Raw genomic sequence first — 22,622 nt, forward strand, 5'->3', positions numbered from 1 at the left:
TTTTTCTTTTAAATTTTGAAATAAGTTTAAGCTCATATAGAAGTTGCTAAAATAAACCTAAGTGTCCATCGACAGATGAGTGGATAAAGAAGATGTGGCACATATATACAATGGAATATTACTCAGCCATAAAAAGAAATGAAATTGAGTTATTTGTAGTGAGGTGGATGGACCTAGAGTCTGTCATACAGAGTGAAGTAAGTCAGAAAGAGAAAGACAAATACCGTATGCTAACACATATACATAGAATCTAAAAACAAAAAATGGTTCTGATGAACCTAGGGGCAGGACAGGAATAAAGACGCAGGCATAGAGAATGGACTTGAGGACACGGGGAGGGGGAAGGGTAAGCTGGGACGAAGTGAGAGAGTAGCAATGACATATATACATTACCAAATGTAAAATAGATAGCTAGTGGGAAGCAGCTGCATAGCACAGGGAGATCAGCTCGGTGCTTTGTGACCACCTAGAGGGGTGGCATAGGGAGGGTGTGAGGGAGGGAGAGGCAGGAGGGAAGAGATATGGGAACATATGTATATGTATAACTGATTCACTTTGTTATACAGCAGAAACTAACACACCATTGTAAAGCAATTGTACTCCAATAAAAAATGTTAAAATAGGTAAGTTCTTGTATCAAAAAGGGAACCGTAAAAGATCATTAAAATCTAGCAATTTAAAAATAAAAAAATAATTTTAAAAAATTAAAGAAAATAATTTGCTAAAATAATAGAGTTCCAACATACCATTCATCTCCTCTTCCCCGGTGTTAACATCTTTCATAACCATGTAACTATCGCAATTAGGAAATTGTCATTGGTACAATATTCTACTAAGCAAACTACAGACCTCATTCAAATTTCACCAGTTTTTACATGTACTCAAACTTTGGGGGGTGGGGGAGTATGTGTATTTCCATGAATTTTATCCCATGTATAGATTCGTGTAATCACCACTATCATCAGAACAATACAGTTTCATCACCCCCCAAAACCTCTGGGGTGCAAACTCTTTGTCGTCACATCTGCCCCCTGGCAACCACTGATCTGTTCTTCATCACTATGTAATTTGTAGAATGTTATATAAATGGAATCATACTTTATGTGACATATTATGATTTGCTTATGCCACTCAGCATAATGCCTCTGAGATACATTTAAGTTTTGTGTATCAATAGTTTTAAAACATTTTATTGCTGATGTTCCACAATTTGTTTATTCATGCCTCCACTGAAGAGCATTTCAGTTGTTTTTGGCTAATACAAATAAAGCTGTTATAAATATTCATGCAAGTTTTTTTGTGTGTTTAGACATACATGTTCATATTTCTAGGGTAAATACACAAGGGTGAGATCTAGAGAGTTTTATATCTTCAGAGGGGGTTATAAGCAAGTGCTGTGCTTCACAAAACAAGCAGTGGAGTAGGAAGAACACTGGATGGGGAGTCAAAGGATCTTGCTCCAGCCTTGCCCTGTCATTGATCAGATTGTAATAGATTGTTGGGTAAGCCCTTCTCCTCTCTAGGCCTCATATTTCTATCTGTAAAGTGAGGGGCTAGGAATTGATGATTTCTTCAGTCTTTTTAAGATCTGACAGTTCGGTGGTTCTGAAGAGATAGAAAGGAGGTTTCTGCCTCATTTCACATAGGATTTATAGCTATAGATATAGAATCCCAGGTGCAAACCTAGATTATGCCTCTCCTACTTCTTGCATGTTCTAAACAGCAACCTTGTGTGGAAAGAGAATATGGGGGAGAAAGTAACTAACCCTAAGTCTACCAAGGCTTGGGGGTCTGATCCCTGAGGAGAAGGGATTCTAAAGCCAACAAAGAATTGCCACATGGCACAGGGCCATTCCTAAGGCATGTATATGGAGCAAATTGTCCTCTCTGTTGCCAAAATTTTTGTTAGTTAAACTCAGGGTAAAATAAATATGGAATATGTGTATGTGTTGATACACATGTGTGTGCATTATATATTCTAAATGTTACATTATATGCATTTTTATACTATATATTATTTTCAAAATCAGGAAAGAATTACACAGAATGTTTGTAATAGTTAACTCTAAGGAATGTGATTATCTTGAGAGGCAACTCTGAGAGGAAAAGAAGTATGTTTATGAACACGTTTTCTCTGTCTCTGTTTTTCTCTCTCTCTCTCTCTCTCACACACACGTGTGCGCACACACACACACACACATGCACGCACGCTGGTTAAATCATGGACAAGAGCCAGACTGCCGGAGGGCAAATGCTGGCTCTGCCATTTACATAGTTATATGTATGACCTTGGGCAAATTACATAACCTCTGCGTTTCTCAGTTTCTTTTGTGAAATGGCAATGATAACAACAGTGCCTTCATAGGGTAAGTGGGAGAAGTAAATGAGTTAAAATATATGAAGCAATTAGAACAGCACCTAGCACATCATAAGCACCCACAAGCTGACAGGAAACGTGTCTGTTAGTCGATGTCCATGTCTGTCTCGAGGCCTCCCACAGCATGGATCCCTGGGCCCAATACGCTAGGGTTCTTACACTTCAAGAGATGGCCTGGCTGCTACCTCCTCAGCCACACTACTTTTCTAGTGTGTGTGTGATCCACACCCTAGATGGGAGTGAGCCACTCCCATCCCCCACCTACCTCTACTCTGCAACCCCTCATCCACTCCTCTGCCAAAAAATTAAACTTAAGCACTGAGGCAGTAGGTTGCTTAACTATGCCTCAGGAATTTTTAATTTTTTTGTCTCCTAAGCTGCAGTTACTCCAGTACAGGGGACTCAAAATCCTATTAATAGTTTTACATGTCCCCCAGTCTGTTAAGTGACCCCCTCCCTCCAAATCCAATGAAACAGATAAAATTCATAAAAACAACCCTACTTTATTTAGTTATTTTTATGTAAAGCTGGCAGAATCATCTTTGAAATGTTGCAGTGTTTTGCTTTGGAAAACGAAAAAGAAGGTAGTCTCATTTTCCTCTTCCTTTTATACATTTGAACCTTCCTTATACGAAGGGCTGCGGAGGTGGTGGTGTGTGTGATGGTGTCCTTTAAAGTGTGATACGGATTAACACCTTAGCTTAGATGCTGCCACAGTAAGTGCAACATCTGTATCATAAACATCGTGGTTTCTTTTTACCCCCCAGCTTTATTGACATATAACATTGTGTTTTATTTGACATATATCATATATAATTGACATATAATATATAACATTGACATATAATTGACAGAAAACATTGTGTAAGTTTAAGATTTACAATGCAATGATTTGATATGCTGATATATCACAAAATTACCACAGTAAGGTTAATTAATACATTCCTCACCTTACATAGTTACCTGTGTGTGTGTGTGTGTGTGTGTGTGTGTGTGTGTGTGTGTGTGTGTGGTGAGAATATTTAAGATCCACTCTCATAGCAACTTTCAAGTATACAATATAGTCTTGTTAAGTATAATCAAGGAATCTAAAAAAAAACCTGAACTCATAGAAACAGAGAGAACATTGTGTTTTCTTGACTGCATCGTTATGAGAGTAATGAATTCTTTGCAGCTCAGCAAGGTGACAGAGTTGTTCGTAACAATTCCTTGATAATTCGTCAGATGTTCAATTTACCTCTCACTTTTCCTTCTCATCTCCTTTGCACAGAAAGTGGCTGCGTGTAGAATGAAGCCCTCAGCCTATTTTCTCTGACATTTTGGAGTCTGAGAATGTGGGGCAGTGGTCACCTGGGTGCTCCTGGGCAAGAATGGGAAGTGAGAAATTTGTTGTGCCCTTCCACTTCTTGGAATACTATGCCTGCTTTTTCTCTCCACCTTGTTCTCAACTAAGATGGTTAAGGTGTTAACTATGGCATTAAGATCCAGACATTTTATCCAGGTACGTTCAAAGACTCCAAATGACAGTGCAGCTTTCCATAATATATCTGCAGTCTCCATTTCTAGCCTTATTTCCCTCCCTTGCATCTGTCAGGCTGATCTGCTTTACCCAAACATGTTCTTTGCTTTCCTGCCTGTGTTTTTGCTCATGCTATTTATAGTATTCTCTCTGCCTGGAATTCTCTCCCCATAAACCTCATCCTTCAAGACCAGCTCAGCTACATGAAACCTTCCCTAATCCCCTGACTGTCCTTTTCCACAGGCCAAATTATTTTCCCTTCTCTATGCTCTCCGAGAGCTGTGTTTGTATTCTATTGCTTGTTCTGCTATTCATTAAATTGTAATTAGCTGAATTCACACTCATCTTTTGCACTAGACTATAAGTGCCTTGAAGGCAGAAGCTGAGTCTTTTTCATCATTTTGGTCCCACTCAGGAATCCTTGTATGTGGTGTGGGCACTCAATAAGTGTTTGCTGAAATAAAAACATTTCCAAATGATCTTTAATGCTGTCATTTCAAAATCTCCTAGGTGGAAGGGGAAGATCTATTTGGGCAGAAGGTTTCAGGAAATAATCATTTATTTATTTATTTTACTTTTGGTTGCGCTGGGTCTTCATTGCTTCGCGCAGGCTTTCTCTAGTTGTGGCGAGCGAGGGCTACTCTTCGTTGCGGTGCGCGGGCTTCTCACTGTGGTGGCTTCTCTTGTTGTGGAGCGCAGGCTCTAGGTGTGCGGGCTTCAGTAGCTGTGGCACATGGGCTTTAGTAGTTGTGGCTCATCAGCTGTAGAGCACAGGCTCAGTAGTTGTGGCACAGGGGCTTAGTTGCTCCGCGGCACGTGGGATCCTCCCGGACCAGGGATTGAACCCGTGTCCTCTGCATTGGCAGGCAGATTCTTAACCACTGCGCCACCAGGGAAGTCCAGGAAATAAACTAAGCTGGCATTGATCTTTTAGAGTGTAGTACACTAAGATGGAGATGCCAAGGAGGAGTTCTATTACCATGTAAATAAATTGCACTTGAGTCTGCGTAGAGGGCTCATCCACTATTTCATACATATTGTTCCACCTGAACATGAAATCTCAGTTCCTCCTGAACTCCAGTGCGTGCTCTGCAGGACTGATGGACGTGACTGAGCTGAGGGGAGGGTATGAGCGGTGAAGTTTCTCCTGGGGGTGGGCTGGAGGGAAGGCTGATGAACGTAGAACCCAGAGATAAAAGACCTATAGAATGAGTGTGTGGAAGATCTCCCAAGAAATTATGAAATAAACTCTCTAAAAGAAGGGAAGGGTAAAAGGTTAGTCCATTTACATTTCAGTAGGGAACAGGAACAATGACCAAAATAACTTTTTGCAGTCTCTTAAACCTTGGCAACTTGTGGCTTTTGTGAACCCCTATGTATTGATTTCCTTGTAGTGACCTGAAAGAAAATCCTTCAAATAGCGAATGTGTGTCTTTGTGTCAGGGAAGGATGGAAATTGGGGAAGACTAGGTCTGACTCTGGGTTTAATCTTTCGGCTGGGAGGTAGGAAAGAACTACAGGAAATAGAGTAGGGTGGGCAGTTGGAAAGAAACATGAGAGTCAAATTCTTGCTGCCTTTGGGAGGAAAGAAGAGAGCACAGAGCAGAAAAGATCTGGAGGCTTAACAGGAAGGCCCATGTTCCCTAGTGCTTAGGCCTTGGAAGACTGGTGCTGAGACTCAGTCTTAAACATCAGAAACTGCCCTTCCTTTACACAAGTATGTTGCCAAGATTACTCTAATGGTATTTTCAGGGAGGATAGATTTTTCCACAGACATAAAGCCATTTAGTCAAACCCACTAACCTAAACCAAAGAACAAACTTCAAATAAAAATCTTGAGTCTTCCACAAATCACCAACCAACTAACCAATGAACCAACCAACAGATCAACCCACCGAGAATGCTTATCAAGATAACCCCAGTTGTTTTCAGCTGAGGGTTAATAAGCAAGTGAAATACCTCACTGCATTTTCAAAGAAAACTGCAAACAAGGAAAATACCAGGGCTTTCAAGTGCCTTCCAAGCAATTTGAGATGTTTTATTCACATCATGAAGACAGATTTTCCCTGGAGTATTTCCTGTTCAGAAAACACTTAAGGACCCAGTTCTTTTGCGCTGCTTCTTGACATGGAAAGATTTTAATGTCACTGCTTTACCTTTAGTTTGGGATTTTGCCTCTTCAGCCAACTTTCTGCTCTACTAGTTGCATCTGGCTGTTTTATCCTGCCTGATGCAACTGTCCAAACCCCACCCAAGCTCCCTCACTTCAACCTACATTTTCTCTACTAAATGCATTTACTATAGTATATTTTCTAATGTTTTCTAATGGGAGAAACAAAGTGTCATAAAACCTTTCCTCAAGGAGCTTGCTGTCTAATTGAAGATTTTCAAGCAAGGGGGTGCATCTCATATTTGACCTTTCCTTTCAGTTACTGTTACCCTCCTTGGCTAGGCCCTGTTCACATCACAGTAGCCCCCTAAATTGTCCCCATGCTTACTATTACCCCCAATCACATTAATCCCAGTTCATCTTCTTAAAAATTTTAATTATGGTCATTCTCCCACCATCTTACCCTCTCCCCCCCTTCCCAAATTTTCAAAGATACCATATTGTCTAAAGAGTAGGGTTCAATCTCATTAGCTTGGCTCAAAATTTCCCTCCTTCTCACCTTTTAAATCTGAGTCCTATCCATCTCCAAGGCTCAATTCAAGTCCCACTCCATTCAAGCGTCTTTTCTCCACTTCCCCACTGAGAGTGATCTTTCCCTTCAATTTCTGTAGATTGTAGCCTTCACCACTCATTGATATTTCACTTATGCTAACTTGACTTGTTTGCTTTATATGTATGAGGTTTTCCCCCATAAAATTGGCCAAGGAGCCAATAAGCTGAAGCCCTTATCACCCTTTGGACTGCACATTTATTGAGGGCAGGGCCTGAGCATAATGCATTGCACACAAGAGATGATTAATACATGGTTGATGATGAAGATGGTGATGATTTTCCCTGGTTTCAGGGTGTAGGGTGGATTATGGGGGGCGGTTAAAAAGGAAAGATTCTAGAGGTAGGGGGATGAATTAATGAGGCTTTTACAATAGTAGTCCAAAAAGACGATAAGGGCTTCAATTTATTGTTTCCTTGGCCCAGAGCCTCACTGTATTACGAGAAGAACTTTAGTGAGATTGAAAAGTAAAGGAGAGTAGGACTCTGGCAGGACTGCTGTGAATTTATGTGGGGGATGAGGGAGAAGTAGGTAACGGAACCTGAGCAAGTGCAATAATGATAGTAGAAATAACCAAAAAGAGGAAATCAGAGGTGGAAGCTGGATTTAGAGGGCAAGTGATGAGTTTGTTTTTAGACATACTGAGTTTAGGGTAACTTGAGTAACCAAGTGGACATGTCTGGCAAGCAGTGAGATACTGCCCCCCGTTCAATTCAATGCAACAAATATTTACTGAACACCGACCGCATGCTAGTCACTATGCTGGAGATATCATCAAATATGACACAGCCGCTGGCCTCCGGAACTCATGTTTGATCAAGGGAAGACAAACTAATAAATTCCTGTAACGTAGTAAATGGTATAATAGAATTATATATAAAGTGCTATGGGAATATAAATAGGGAACCAACTGTATCCAAGCAGGTGAGAAAAAGTTTCAGAAGTGACGATCTTTGAGCTGGGCTTGGAAAGATAAGTAGAACTTTGTTCAACAAACAAATAATGAAGTGACTTTCCAAGTGAAAGGAGAGTCTTGAGCAAAGGCACAAGACTTGGATGTGCATGGCCTTCTAGGGGAACAACAGGTAGTCTGAAAAGACTAAACAGAATGGGATGACAAAATAAAGATGGATGGTACAGAAGAGGTAATGATTGTCAGGAACTGAAGACAGGATTCTGTTACACTAGACTGGAGAGGCAGTTTAGTGTGATGGTTAAAGGTGTGGACTCTTAAAATCAGACTCCCTGGGTTCACATCCCATCTCTGCCACTTACTAGGCGTGTGGCCTTGAGCAAGTCACTTAGTCTCTCTGTGCTCAGGTTTCCTTATCTGTAAAATGGGGCTAATGGTACGTCCTTCATAGGGTTGTTCTGATGATTGAGAGAGCTAGTATATAAACTGATTAGGGCAGTGCCTGGCATGTAGTGAGTGTTATGTCAAGGTTAGTCCAAGGGCTGAATTATAAGAAACAAGGCACCATACCACTGTGTACTATACCATCAGCAGCCTCAAAAGGAAACTATAAATGGGAACTAAGTCTCCAAATAGTCTAAGCACAGATCCGGGGAGCACTAGATGAATCTCTTATTCTTACACGAGTGGGAGTTCTTTGAGAAGGTGATATTATCTGCCTTGGAAAGGTAGATCCAACTTAGGGAGAGAGTGAGGAGTCTGAGGAAACAAACTAGAATGGCCTGAGTGGGACTGTTCATTCAGGACAAATGGAAGCTCTCATTGTGGCATTTGCCCCTTGGAAAGTGGAAATAAAACAAAACAAGGTTGAAATTCGGCAAGCATATTTTATTTCAGTTAGGTAAGAAACAGAAAATTGGCCAGCAGGGACCTTAGAGGGTGAGAGAGGAGGCAGCAGGGTCCAGCGACAGGTATTTTGCTGGGCTTGGGAGTATGTAAAGGAGCCCTTTGAAGAGGGCTAGCAATTGGAAATGCAGCCCTACCTTGCTAATGAAGCACATCTGGCCACTTGAGTTTTGGTGCTCTCAAGTAACCCATTGTCTATTCCTCGGCTTTTTAGAGCTCTACTCGAGTGATCCTTGAATAGACTCTTGGAATGATTGTGCTTCCCTGTGTGACTGCTGCTGAAATGGAACTGAACCTTGTCCGCCCACCTCGCCAGCCCAGGGGTTTCCCTTGACACGTCTTGGTTTGAATACTGGTCTCACCATGTCCCAGCTGTGCAATCTTGAGCAAGTTGCTGAAATTCTCTTAGCCTCAGTTTTCGCATCTGTGAAATGGAAATAAGAATAGCTCCTATAGTGGTTCTGATAATTATATGAAATCATTTATCTATCGATATAAAGTAATTGACACATTAAATGCTTAAAAGATGTAAGTTCCTTTCCCCTTCCTTTCCTTTTACACTTAGGCAGCCCAAAGATCCTCTGCTCTCATTTTAGCCCAGCTTGGGACTTCATATCATCTAATGTCAACAGTAATAGAGATGGGCAGAAGGAGAAGCCAGTACATGGGAAGACAATGAAGAATGGTGGCTTTTTTTTCACCCCCTACCGTGACTTGGCAGTAAAGATATTTTGATATAGCCAGTATCCCCAAGTAGGAAAGGTATTCAGATACTGGACAGCCCAAAGTGAGAAATATCTACTAAGACATGATGACAACTATGTGAAAATATATCTATACAATCATATATTTAATGTGAAGATATAGCTATGCATTCATATATTTTAAAATGGAAACATTTTCTATATTTTAGAAAGGAACAAGGAAAACTGAAAATACTTTTGTTAGGATGATACAAATATGTTGTTGTAATGTTATCTTAATATTCTTGTGCCTGTGGAGAGGGATCCTCTTTCCCTGATGTACTTAAATCTCCTTACCCTCTTTCCAAAAGAACAGTAGGAGGACAGGGTGCTGGAGTAAAGGGAATTTCACAGTGAGAATAATATGCCCCCATCTCATCTGTCCTTCTGCCCAGCCTCCATTAACCATCATGATCTACCAGAGGCCGGAGAGCTTCCTATCTGTGGTGCTTCAATGCCCTTGCATCATTAATATCATCATCTCTACCCTTCTTCTAGGAGTGGATCTTATGAGGGAGGTATGGAAGAAGTTATGCATGTTTAGCTATCAGTCCGAACCTTAGAGAGCCCGCAGGGGACAAAGGCAGAATTCACTGTGTAACACTCTGGACTTTCTTGGCAGGTGAATACTGCTATGCATGAGGCAAAACTTATGGAAGAATGTGACGAATTGGTAGAGATCATCCAGCAGAGGAAACAAATGATTGCTGTCAAAATCAAAGAGACAAAGGTAAAGCACAGCAGTTCAGTGAGGCCAAGGCCGAGTTGACTTTACAAATGTCCAAGCTTCATCCCGATGGTTCCAGTTTGAACTTGGATCATGAAAGCAAGAAGAAATGAGATTTTAGGGAGATGGGCAAAGAAGAAGCAATATTTGGCCTAGTGCTATGAATTCAGTCAAAATGATGGCAGTTCTGGGGCGTTGGAAACGTTCTATATCATGACCTGGTTGGTAGTTACATGGGTGTGTGTATATGCAAAAAATCATGGAGTTGTACACTTCAGGTTTGGGTGCTTTACTGTGTGTATGGTATAAGTCAATACAAAAAGAAAAAAAAAGTAATGGTAGAAATGTGAACCAGAATTACAGAAGGATCATGACTGCCATTGTAAGGACTTTGGGCTTAATCTGAAAGGCATTAAGAAATCATTCTAGTTTCTGAGGAAGGGAGAAGACTGATAGATATGGCAGAAGTGTGCAGTGTAGATCAGAATGGGATGATACTGAAGTCAGGCAAGCATGTTATGAGGCTTATGGAATGATTCTTGGCATGAGTTGATGAAGGCCTAACCAGGGAAGTGGTAGCACAAACGGAAGGGAAGACCATAACAGGCATTGCTAGCAAGGAAATGATGGGAATCATCGACTGATTAGATATAAAAGATGAAGGAGAGAGAGAGAAGACTTTTCCAGGCTTTTAGCATGGGAACTGAAGAATCGTGGTCAAGAAGCTCAGGAGTGAGCCTCTATGCAGCTCTATGGTTTTACGCTTGCTGGTCTGCTGGTCAGTATAGTGATTGTGAGCTCATGCTGTGTGTACAGTGTGAGAAGTTATGAGAGCCTGGAGTGATAACCATTACTTTGTGCCATGCTGGGTGGTTCCGACTAACACAGGAACTTAAGTGTCCGAGAACACAGATCTGTGAACACATAGGTATGCTTAAAGATGCTTAGAGAAATATATACATAGAAATGTAGATACTCATAAAGAAAAAGGAGGTGCTTTTTATTAAACATGTATGTGACAATAAAGTGTCAACAATGGTGATCTCTTGGTGGTAGGGTTTCTTTTTATGCTTTTTATTTTCTAAATGTTCTGTAATGACCATGCATTGCTTTTATAATAAAAATAATTAACTTGATCAATAAAAAGAGGAGGTAGGTAACCTGGAGTATATGACTGTGTTACAGGGTAAGTAAGCGGGCCGTAGGTGGTAGGAGGGGTTGACAAAACAGGCATGGTGGGTAGGGTGACAAGGTGAGTGCTTAGTACAGGGACCATGGGATGTTAATAGGTCTTATTTTTAGAGTCACTGCAACAGATCTCCTTCATGTTGTTTTATCATTTTTAATTAACCACTGGATGTGTTATCTTATTTTTCTTTTGCTAATTCTTTAAGGTTATGAAACTGAGAAAGTTGGCACAGCAGGTTGCTAATTGCCGCCAGTGTCTTGAACGCTCAACAGTCCTCATCAACCAAGCTGAGCATATCCTGAAAGAAAATGACCAGGCACGGTTTCTCCAGTCTGCAAAAAATATTGCTGAGAGGTGAGTTCCTTATGTTCTTTCAGCATGCCTCCTCTTATGAAAAGGGGCCAGCTTAAAGTCACTTAATTCTGTTCAGGCATGTATCAATATGTAGCAGCTGCCACCTGAATATTTTACCAGCTGGCTAGTTACTAAGCCTCAGTGTGGTAGATTGCCCTGTGGATTTCTGGCACCCTTCTCTCTGTCTCTGTAGCCTACCAGTTCTTCTAATGCACAGCCAACCATGTGCCCTAGTGATGTCATGGCTCTCTGCTGCCCACTCAGGCCTGGAGCTTTCTATGTTGGTGTTGGTGTAGGGGCAGAGAAACTTCTGGCCACATAGATAGGTGCATGCCCTTCTTAAGTCTAGACTATAGCACTAGACTCCCTAGATTTGAATCCTGCCTCTAACCCTAAAGTAGTTGGTTGCTCTTAGGGAAGTCATATAACCTCTCTGAGCTTCATTCTCATTCTCTCATTTGCAAAATGGGAACGATTATAGTGTCTATTTCATAAAGTTTTTGTGAGGGTTAAATGACTTAGTACTTATGAAGGCTTAGAATAATGCCCAACACAAAGTAAATGCTCAACACTATTATTATTGGAGAGCAGAAATTGAGGATGAGAGGAGATTGCTACTTCTTGCAGTATAACTATTAGCAACATTTGAGTATTTAATTAGGTAAAAGTATTACATTAATATAAATAACTTTCAAATGTTCAAGAAGAGTAAATTAGAGGTGAAGAAATGAAAATTCTTTCAAGAAGTTTGCTATGAAGAGAAGGAGAGAGATATGGCAGTAGCTAGAATGACTATGAGGTAGAGGAAAGTTGTGGGTATTATTTTTTTAGATAGGAGAGATGTGAGTGAGTTTAAAAGTGGATGTAGGTCGGACTTCCCTGATGGTGCAGTGATTAAGAATCTGCCTGACAGTGCAGGGGACAAGGGTTCGATCCCTAGTCCTGGGAAGTTCCCACATGCTGCGGAGCAAATAAGCCCATGCGCCACAACTACTGAGCTTGTGCGCCACAGCTACTGAAGTCCGCACTCCTAGAGCCAGTGCTCCACAACAAGAGAAGCCACTGCAATGAGAAGCCTGCGCACTGCAACGAAGAGTAGTCCCTGCACGCCACAACTAGAGAAAGCCTGTGCAGCAACGTAGACCCAGCACAGACAAAAATAAATAAATTATAAAAAAAAAAGTGGATGCAGGTCAGCTAGAGATGGGGCAAAACTGAAGCTATGGAAAAAAGAAGGTATGTGGCCAAAGCACAAATGAAGGGACATCTCTTCCATTTAACCAGAAGGAAGACGGAAGTAATGGATGTGGATGTCAGTATGCCCAGCAGTTTGGTGTGAGAAATTGAGGAATTTATCATTTCATATCTACCCTTCTCTTTGTAAAATAGGAGGCAAAGCCATTTGCTGAGCATGAGCAAGAAGGTAGCAGGGTTCTCTAGCTTTTTGAACATATGGAATACAGTTATAATAATTGCTTTAATGTCTAATTCTAATATCTGGGTCAGTTTCAACTAGTAGCTTTTTTCTCCTTATTATGGGCTTTATTTTCTTGCTTCTTTGCATGTCTGGTTATTTCTTATTGGATGCCAGACAATGTGAATTTTATCTTATTGGGCACTATACATTTTTGTATTCCTATAAATATTCCTAAACTTTGTTCTGGGACACGGTTAAGTTACTTGAAAATAGCTTGTTCCTTTCAGGTCTTGCTTTTAAGGTTTGTTAGGTGTGATCAAAGCAGTGTTTAGTCCAGGGGAAATTTTTCCCCACTACTGAGGCAAGACCCTTCTGAGTACGCTACCAGGTCCCCCATGAATCATGAGATTTTCTGGTCTGGCTGGTGGGAACATACACTATTCCTGGCCCTGTGTGAGCATTAGGGTTTGTTCCCTCTAATCTTTTTGGGTGACTCTTTCTCTAGCATTGGGCAGTTTCCTTATATGCATGCGTTGATCAGTATTTTATTGAATACTAGAGGCAAACCCTCTGAAGGTCCCAGAATTCTCTCTGTGCAGCTTTCTCCTCTCTAGCACTCTGCCCTGTGAACTCCAACCAACTTAGTCTCCTTGGATTCACAGATCTGTGTTCTTAATTAGGGACTCCATCGGGCTCCACCTGATTCCCCCTTCATGTACCATTTTATTCCCTTAATTTTTGCTGGAACAAATTTTCCCACGGCTTCCTAAGAAAGAGTACAAGGTAAATAAAATTTTGAGAATTTTTTGTTTAAATAATATTTTAAATTTATTTTCTAATTTGATAGGTTGGAAATAAATTTTCCTTATAATTTTGAAGGCATGGCTGTATTGTCTCCTAACTTCCACTGCTATTTTGATTCCTGATCTTTTGAATGTGACCTATATTTTAAAATCTGAAGCTTTGAAGGTCTTATCTTTAATCTACTTTTTTTTCTGAAATTTCACCAAGATATGCCTTCGTGTGGGTCATTTATTATTCATTTTTGTTGGGCACTAAGTGAGTCTTTCCAATCTAAAGACTACTGACTTTTAGTTCTGGGAAACTGTCTTTTATTATTTGCTAAGGACTTCCTCCCCTTCTCTCTTCTCTCTTTCTGGGACTCTAATTAGCCAGATTTTGGACACCCTTGATTTTCCCTCTAATTTTAAAAAATCTTTTATCTCCCCCTTTCCATGACTTTATCTTCTTGACCTAAGATGTTTCCTTAATTTTTCATCCAATCCTTCTATTAAAATTTTAATTTAAGTATTTATATTTTTATTTATAAGAGCTCTTTCTTGATCTTTGCTTCTTTTTTAGCACTCCGTCCTTGCTTTATGAATACAAACTATTTATCTTCCTGATGACATTAAGGATCACTAAAAAAGTTTTCTTCTAAACTGCATTGTGTTGGTTTCCTCCACATTCCTTTTCTCTGTTAGTTTCTGTCTTTCCCTAAATGTTTGGGGAGCTTTTCACTGCCTGTTTGAATTTAAGACTAAAAGGTGACTGGAAGATCTGAGGGGGTGGGAACAGTTTGTTGCTGGGTGAACTTTGCTATAGGATTATAAGGCGGAATGCTAGATTTTTAAAAAATTTATTTATTTTTATTTTTGGCTGCATTGGGTCTTCGTTGCTGTGCGCGGGCTTTCTCTAGTTGAGTCGAGCGGGGGCTACTCTTCGTTGCGGTGCCCGTGCTTCTCATTGCAGTGGCTTTTCTTGTTGCAGAGCACAGGCTCTAGGCGCGCGAGCTTCAGTAACTGTGGCACACAGGCTCAGTAGTTGTGGCTCACGGGCTCTAGAGTGCAGGCTCAGTAGTTGTGGCCACGGGCTTAGTTGCTCTGCGGCATGTGGGATCTTCCCGGACCAGAGATGGAACCCGTGTCCCCTGCATTGGCAGGAGGATTCTCAACCACTGCACCACCAGGGAAGTCCGGAATGCCAGATTTTTATTGAGTGGACCCATCTGTAGGTATTTTCTCTTGGGTCAGTTACCTGTGGAAGGAATCCACCAATCTCCTGCTTCTGGAGGGGGATGAAGGGTACAAGTCTGGCTGCCGTTGTTCTAGGAGCCAAGCAGGGAAAGGGTTTTAAGACTGCTTTTAGTATGGCATCAAGATGAGAGAGGGGTGGTCTGTGGTTGAGTGGATCTGGTGGTCTTGCTGTTCCTCATGCAGACTTTCAACTGTCTGTGGCAATAAATCAGCTTCATGTTTTTGGCTTCCCAATTCAGCTTTCTCTGCTCTGTTGTTGGTTACCACTCATCCATCCCTTTCTAGTTACCAGACATTTGTTGACAATATCTTACTTGCATCTCTTTTTCCATTCTCTTTGTCTTTGTGGGTTTATTATTTTTTTTCTTTGTCATTTCAGTGGGATTTCATGAGAGCAGAGATAAAACATATATTTAAACCACTGTATGTAATCATGTCCACTCACTCTTCAACTCTCTGAAATGTCTTGTGCCACTACCACACTATTGAAAGTATTCTTTCCAAGGTCACCAAATGAATACCTTGTTGCTAAATTATAATAGACATTCCTTTGTTTTATTTTACTGTTTCATTTTACTTGGTCTCTCAGTAGCATTTGTCCCTACTGACCATTGTTACTTAATATTTCTCACTATTGAAAGTATTCTTTCCAAGGTCACCAAATGAATACCTTGTTGCTAAATTACAATAGACATTTCTTTGTTTTATTTTACTGTTTCATTTTACTTGGTCTCTCAGTAGCATTTGTCCCTACTGACCATTGTTACTTAATATTTCTCTGCCCTTAGCTTGAGAACACTCCTGGTTTTCTTCCTACCTGTCTGGTTTCATTTGCCTTTGTGAGCAACTATTCCTTGACCTATTCCTTTATGCTGTTCTTTGTGATTCTGTCTTAAGCTATTCTCTTTTCTCAGTACACATTCTCCCTGTTGCAGACTTGTAGCACCTAGGGCTTCGATTACCATCTAGCTGTCTAAGATTCCCAACTCTCTATATCTAAATCTTCTTTTCATGGGCTCATGTATAGCCTATGTGGTAGGAAGAATAGATGGCTAACTATGTGGTATGGCTTGAGAATCATCTATGCAACCTAAATATCTTTCTCACTGGTCTCTCATAGGGTCTGAAATTCTTCCCCACAATTATTCATTGTAATGTATTAAGAACCAAGACTTCAGTTAAAATGAAATTTTAACTGGGAGAGTTATTCCTTCCCCCTTACAAATGACACTTATTATATATTATCCCTAATAGAGATCAGAGCCTTGAGAGATAGCTAATGTTGTGTTTTGCTTAAATACAGAAACACAGACACACACACAGACACAAACACTTACATATATGTCAATGTCAATTTTATCTCATCCTTAACCTTCCAGCCACTGTTAACATTTGGGAGTGTGTGTGTGTGTGTGTGTGTGTGTGTGTATATATATATATATATATATATATATATATATACCTCACAAACATAAGGTCATGTCATATATACTGCATTTTACCCTATGTTTGAAACGTAACATATCATGAACTTTCCCCTGGCACTGGATATTTTTTTATAACCTGATTTTCAGTGACCTTATAGTGTTTCATCTTTTGATGTAAGACACATTACTTAGCTCAGTCCCCATTGTTAGACAACTAGGTTACATACAGTGTGTTGAGTGCTGTTATAGTTGTATCTTTGCATATGTCTTAGTTACTTCTTTAGTAAAATATTTATGAAGTACTTAGAGAACGGGACGTCTGGTTTGCAAGTGGGAACCTCTGTGTAGCGTGTGATGAAAAAACATATTTTAAAATGGCCAATGTTGAGAAGGGCAAGAAGATTTTGTTCTGAAATGTTCCCAGTGCCACACCATGGAATGGAGAGCCAAGCACAAGACTGGGCCAAATTTCCATTGTCTACTTGGGTGAAAAGCAGGTCAGGTCCCTGGATTCTCTTACACAGAAGTCAACAAGAACAAAAGGCATCACCTGGGGAGAGGAGATATTGAATGGAGTATTTGGAGAATCCCAGGAAGGACATCCCTGGAACAAAAATGATATTTGCTGGTATGAAAAAGGTAGAAAGGACAGACTTGATAGCTTATCTCAAAAAAAGCTACTAGTGAGTAATATTTGGCCACTGCCTTATTTACTACAAAACAGAAAGAGCTCATGACTTTTATATGTGTACCATATTTAAATTGATCTCATACACCAGAATTCAGATCATGAATGGCTGATAGGATATTTCTGTTGGACAGTCATGACTTAAATAAGACTGGCTTGTGGATAGTGAGTATGATCAGCTTTATGAATTTTGATAGTAATTCCAGTTCAGCAAGTGCCATCACTATTTTCCACTTCTATAGATATGACTGAGGGACTTCCCTGGTGGCACAGTGGTTAAGAATCCACCTGCCAATGCAGGGGACAAAGGTTCGATCCCTGCTCCGGGAAGATCCCACATGCCGCAGAGCAACTAAGCCCGTGCCCCACATCTACTGAGCCTTCACTGTAGAGCCCGTGAGCCACAACTACTGAAGCCCACGTGCCTAGAGCCTGTGCTCCCCAACAAGGGAAGCCACCACAATGAGAAGCCCACACACTGCAATGAAGAGTAGCCCCCGCTCACCACAACTAGAGAGAAAGCCCTCATGCAGCAATGAAGACCCAATGCAAAAATAAATAAATAAATTTATTTTAAAAAAGATATGATTGGACTTGATTAATAATGTTCAACTTTGCACAGAGGTGGTGAATGCCATCTCAAAACCTATATGAGACTGTGTTTATATTTAGATTTATATAACTGGTGGTATTAATATATTTAAATACTGAGAAGATCCCTTCACTGTCTCATTGAACAGAGTAAGGCTCACCTGTGCTTCAGGCTGTGTTCATTAGCCTGTTAAGGCCAAGACTAATGATAAGCTGGCAATGTCCACTTTCTCTTTTTGGTCTTAACTATGCCAATTTAATCAAAATTCTCTGTATCTAAAATGTTGCCTTTTACTTAATGAAAGGCATTTTAGTCTGGTTTAGGTATAATGCCAAATAAAGAGTATTTAATCCTTCTCACATTTTTATAGATAATCTATAAGGTCGGATATTTTTAAAATTCAGCATGACAAGATACAGTAGCAAATTTTGCTTGGGAATTCTTCACTAAGTCAGACCAAGTTATAATTCAGGATTGTCTTTTAAACAGCTATCCAAAAACACATACAACTGTAGAACTACTGTATATGTGTGATTGGTAATGGTGCTTTTGCCAACTCATTAGAAGGATTAAAATAGAGGAGATATACCATCAGCACAAATTTTGTACATTATGTGATCATAAGGCTTAAGAATTAAAACCAAAATCATAGATCAAAAAAATTTTATGAAGTGGAACTGTGATGTCAAAGCATATTTACATTTTAAGCTCTTTTGATATGTAATGCTAAATTTGGCCTCCAAAATTTGAATCATTTTCAGTCCTAATAAAAACATGTAGGCCTTATTTAATATAGACATAAAACCTCCTATGATGTCTTTATAATCATAAATGCTATCTCATTTAATTTACATTTCTTTGATTTTTCATGTAGTTGGGCTTTTTAATATATTTGTTGGCTATTTTGATGTGTTATGAATTAACTTTCTGTTTTATTTGTCTACGCTTCTCCTGTCACCACTTTACTTTCTGCTCATTTCCAGACACCTTAAAATCAGATCCGCCTCGAGTTTTGACCCCTTCCAGTCCATCCACTGCAGCTGGAGTATTGTTCTTATTTTTTAAATTTATTTAAAAAATATTTTTAATTAATTATTATTTTTTTTTTTGGCTGCATTGGGCCTTTGTTGCTGCACGCAGGCTTTCTCTAGTTGCAGAGAGCAGGGGCTACTCTTCATTGTGGTGCACGGGCTTCTCACTGTGGTGGCTTCTTTTGTTGTGGAGCATGGGCTCCAGGCGCGTGGGCTTCCGTAGTCATGGCACACGGGCTCAGTAGTTGTGGCGCATGGGCTTAGTTGCTCTGAGGCATGTGGGATCTTCCTGGACCAGGGCTCAAACCTGTGTCCCCTGCATTGGCAGGTGGATTCTTAACCACTGTGCTACCAGGGAAGCCCTGGAGTGTTGTCCTTGAAACATAAATTTGAGCACATCACTCCTTTGCCTCAGAAGCTTCAGTGGCTCTCATTGTATTAGTCTTTCATTTGTTTATCCTGACCTGAATTTTATTCCTGAAACATCTCAATTTCCAGAAACAGCCAAAAGCTATTGTAGGTAGATGTGTAACAGGGTATCCATGCATAAGGATATGTATCTGTTTAACTCCTCATCCCCTTACAACTAGTTCACCATACAAGTTTCCTCTGTGGTCTTCCTGCATTCAATGCCTCTTCTCTCCTCTCTAACATGCAACACTGTTGCCAAGTTAATGTTTCTTTCCATCCTGTTATTTGCTTGCTCAAGGATCTTCATTGGCTCTGATTCAGGTCTGGCACAGGACCTAAACATGCATATTTTGATCAAAGCTCAGAGATAAATCTGATGTGGAACAGTGGTTTAGAACTGCTGAAGTACGTAAAAATATACCTTATTTTTTTTAAAAAAGGAACTGTCTACATGGTTAAGGGTATAAAGTTTAGAATCCAATGAACCTGGGTTCAGTTATATATTTTTTTCTGATCCTTGTGTGACCTTGAGCAAGTTCCTTAACCTTTCTATGTTTCATTTACAAAATGGAAATAACCTTTGCTATGCAGGGTGATAGTAAGGAGTAACTTAATGTATGTAGAGTGCATGCATGGTGTCTTACATGTACTAAATGCTCAATAAGGTTAGCATTTGTGTTGTTGTTAGTCATTCAGTTATTCATTCAAAAATTATTTATTCATTATGTGTCCAACACTGTGTTAGGGACCATGGAAGATTATAAGAGGTACAAAATATGGATCCTGCTCTTGAGACTCTTAGAATTAGTTGGGGAGATAAAACTAGCATAGCATTATACAATTAGAGAATAATAAAATTAAATGTAAATGTTATAAAAGGTCAAACAAAGTACAGGATTTAGGGGAGGGTTTTAACGAAGCCCCAGCATGCTGGCTTGTTGATTAGCATTAAAAAAACAGAGGGGGAGAAAAAATTCTCTCAAACTGCTCTTACCAAGCCTTCAGAGGTCTAGTTTTGATGCTGCCTGCCAGATGGAAAATGATGCAGAGGGGAAAGAATCCTGTATTTACTTCTCCTAATTAAGACAGGATGGGGGAGTGTGTTTGAGGGGTGAACATATGTGAATAAATATGGTATAACCCTTAATTGGTTCCTGATGATTAAAATTTAAATGGTTTCCATTGGAAAAGCACAGATATGATATCTTTCACTAAATGAATCAAGCCCTAGCAGTCATTTATTTTCACCTTGTTTAACCAGAAATCAAACATTGGATAAAGGTTGCAAACCTATTTTGATGTATATTGATGTACTTTTCTCTCTTCTAGGGTCGCTATGGCAACTGCATCTTCTCAAGTTCTGATTCCAGACATCAATTTTAATGATGCCTTTGAAAACTTTGCTTTAGATTTTTCCAGAGAAAAGAAACTGCTGGAGGGGCTGGATTATTTAACAGGTGTGAAAATACTGTGCTTTCCTTTCCATTTTAGTCCTTTTCTTTTGGTGTGCTTTTACTTTAAAATAATCTGTAAAGGGCAATATTGATCATGAAAATGCTTTTATAATCTTTAAAATGATACATGTATCTTTTTACATAGAATATATTTTAGTTCATGTAACAGAAAAGAGAAATGAGTTGTCAGTGTCTCCGGGGACAGAATGGGTATACATACCATCCTTACTTAAAGGTAAAAAACAAGAAGTTGCTGATGGTTTCTCCTTATGAGCCTGTCAGTAATATAATGTCACTTGTTATAAGGGGTAGAACTTGGGTGGTAATTAAAGAATATTAGAGAATGTCTCACATAGGTATAGGTACCACCCAAATGATTTTAAGGAAATTTAGGGATTAGCAGATTAGGAAGAAAAATATCTGACTTGCAGAGAATTTTAGAAGATGAGGGAGACAAACAGTCTGTTAAAAATACTGACTACCTTCAGGATTGTTGAATGATCATTCCATGAGACAAAAATACACACACAATAACTTTGTGTTTGTAGTTATCTTTGTTACTATGTTAAAATAGTTGTCATTTATTGAACATCTACTTTATAACAGACACTATATATTAATTTTATATCATGATCCTTACAACAAATCTGTGAGGTAATTATCATCCCCATTTTACAGATGAGGGAACTCATATTAATTTGCACAATTAACCCCTATTAATACTGCCAAAAATAGATAATACAACTTACTTTGAAAAAAAAAGAAATAGGTCGAAGGTCATGTAATAAGGAAACATGTGACCACTTTGCTCTAATATCTACATATGTGTTAGTGCAGGCAGAGTAGACGATGGGCAATCAATCATCTCAATAACTTAGGCTTAGATCTTTGCCTAAAATACCTTTACCATTGAAGCAAAAGTGGTTTGGGGGAACTTGAGGTCTCAGCACTTGGATTCAGGTTGTATGGTACATGCAATCTAAAGTTTCTTATTAAGAAAACCTCCTTTCCATGAGATGTTGGGTTGGGCAGCAAGAATAACGATTGTAAAATTCCAGAACAGAGAGTATGCTTTCCTTACCTTCTTTTCCACCTTTCCTTACAGCCCCAAACCCACCATCTATCCGAGAGGAACTCTGTACTGCTTCCCATGACACCATTACAGTCCACTGGATCTCGGATGATGAGTTCAGCATCAGCTCCTATGAGCTTCAGTACACCATATTCACTGGCCAGGCTAACTTCATCAGTAAGTCATGGTGTAGTTGGGGCCTGTGGCCAGAGATAAGGAAATGTAAGGAAGCAGTAAGCTGCTCAAGATTGGCCGGGGCGCCACGAGGCAAGTGTTTGTAAGACATGTTAGGTTGTTTAGTATAGTGTTTCGTAGACAGTGCAAGCTCCCCCAGGGCATTGCAAAGACCTTACTGATGGGTGACAAGCAAGTTGTGTATTTCCTTGCTGGGCAGTCACTGGGGCCACTCCCATTTGTTTATGTAATCCTTAGCTTTTCCTCAGTTAATCCATGTCACTCCACTCTCCCAAATCAGAACACAGCTCAGAATTCATTCCTGAGTAGCTAAGCCACCATCATTGCTGATTCTATATGTGTGAACATCTCTCTCCTTGACTCTTCTTCCACTTCATTATCATGGTAAAATACATTACATTCAAAGACTGCCACTTCTCTACCACACCTATTTGTCTCAGTGAAAAGGTGAAGTGACAAGCCTCCTGCCTCTTGTCACTCTTCCCCCTACCCCTTCTCCCTTTCCTCCAAGAATTACACCAAATATAAAATGGCCCATCAGTGGGCCAGCAAATGAAAGACGTTCGCAAAGCAGTCATTTAGCCTAATTGGAGCAAGACTAGGCAGTAGGATCTTAACTAGAGCTGCAAGTTCCCCTCAATGTGCTGGGGAAAATGGAAATGAAAGCAGAATTAAAAGTGGATTCAAGATTGGAACTGATTTGCACCCTCAGGTTGCATCTGTGTAGCTGCAAATTAGTATTTTCTTTTTACCTTGTGTTTGTGCTTCTGTGTCTGACTTCACAGACCCGCATGAGAGGAGTTTTTCCAACGAAACCATCCCGATAGGCTTCCTTTTCCCGTCTTGTGACA

The 22,622-nt window shown here is 39.9% G+C and overlaps 1 protein-coding gene and 1 pseudogene across 6 annotated transcripts in view; both read left to right on the forward strand.

Moving 5' to 3' along the window:
- MID2 (midline 2) overlaps positions 1-22,622 on the forward strand; it is a gene marked incomplete at its 5' end in the record, with an annotated part of 86,763 nt that overhangs the window by 55,253 nt on the left and 8,888 nt on the right. For 2 of the 5 annotated variants that reach the window (XM_079727839.1, XM_079727838.1), the window contains 4 exons: positions 9,801-9,908; positions 11,300-11,448; positions 20,380-20,507; positions 21,610-21,753. In XM_079727839.1, the coding sequence (XP_079583965.1) occupies positions 9,801-9,908; positions 11,300-11,448; positions 20,380-20,507; positions 21,610-21,753 (529 nt within the window). Of the gene's footprint in view, positions 1-9,800; positions 9,909-11,299; positions 11,449-20,379; positions 20,508-21,609; positions 21,844-22,622 lie in introns of all 5 variants that reach the window. The other 3 variants (XM_079727835.1, XM_079727836.1, XM_079727837.1) reach the window with 3 other exon arrangements.
- Positions 16,703-17,012, forward strand: LOC307069063 (cytochrome c-like; annotated as a pseudogene). The gene has a single exon. The product of its transcript is annotated as a cytochrome c-like (transcript).

This window comes from Hyperoodon ampullatus, assembly GCF_949752795.1.
Source record: "Hyperoodon ampullatus genome assembly, chromosome: X".
Lineage (NCBI taxonomy): Eukaryota > Metazoa > Chordata > Mammalia > Artiodactyla > Ziphiidae > Hyperoodon > Hyperoodon ampullatus.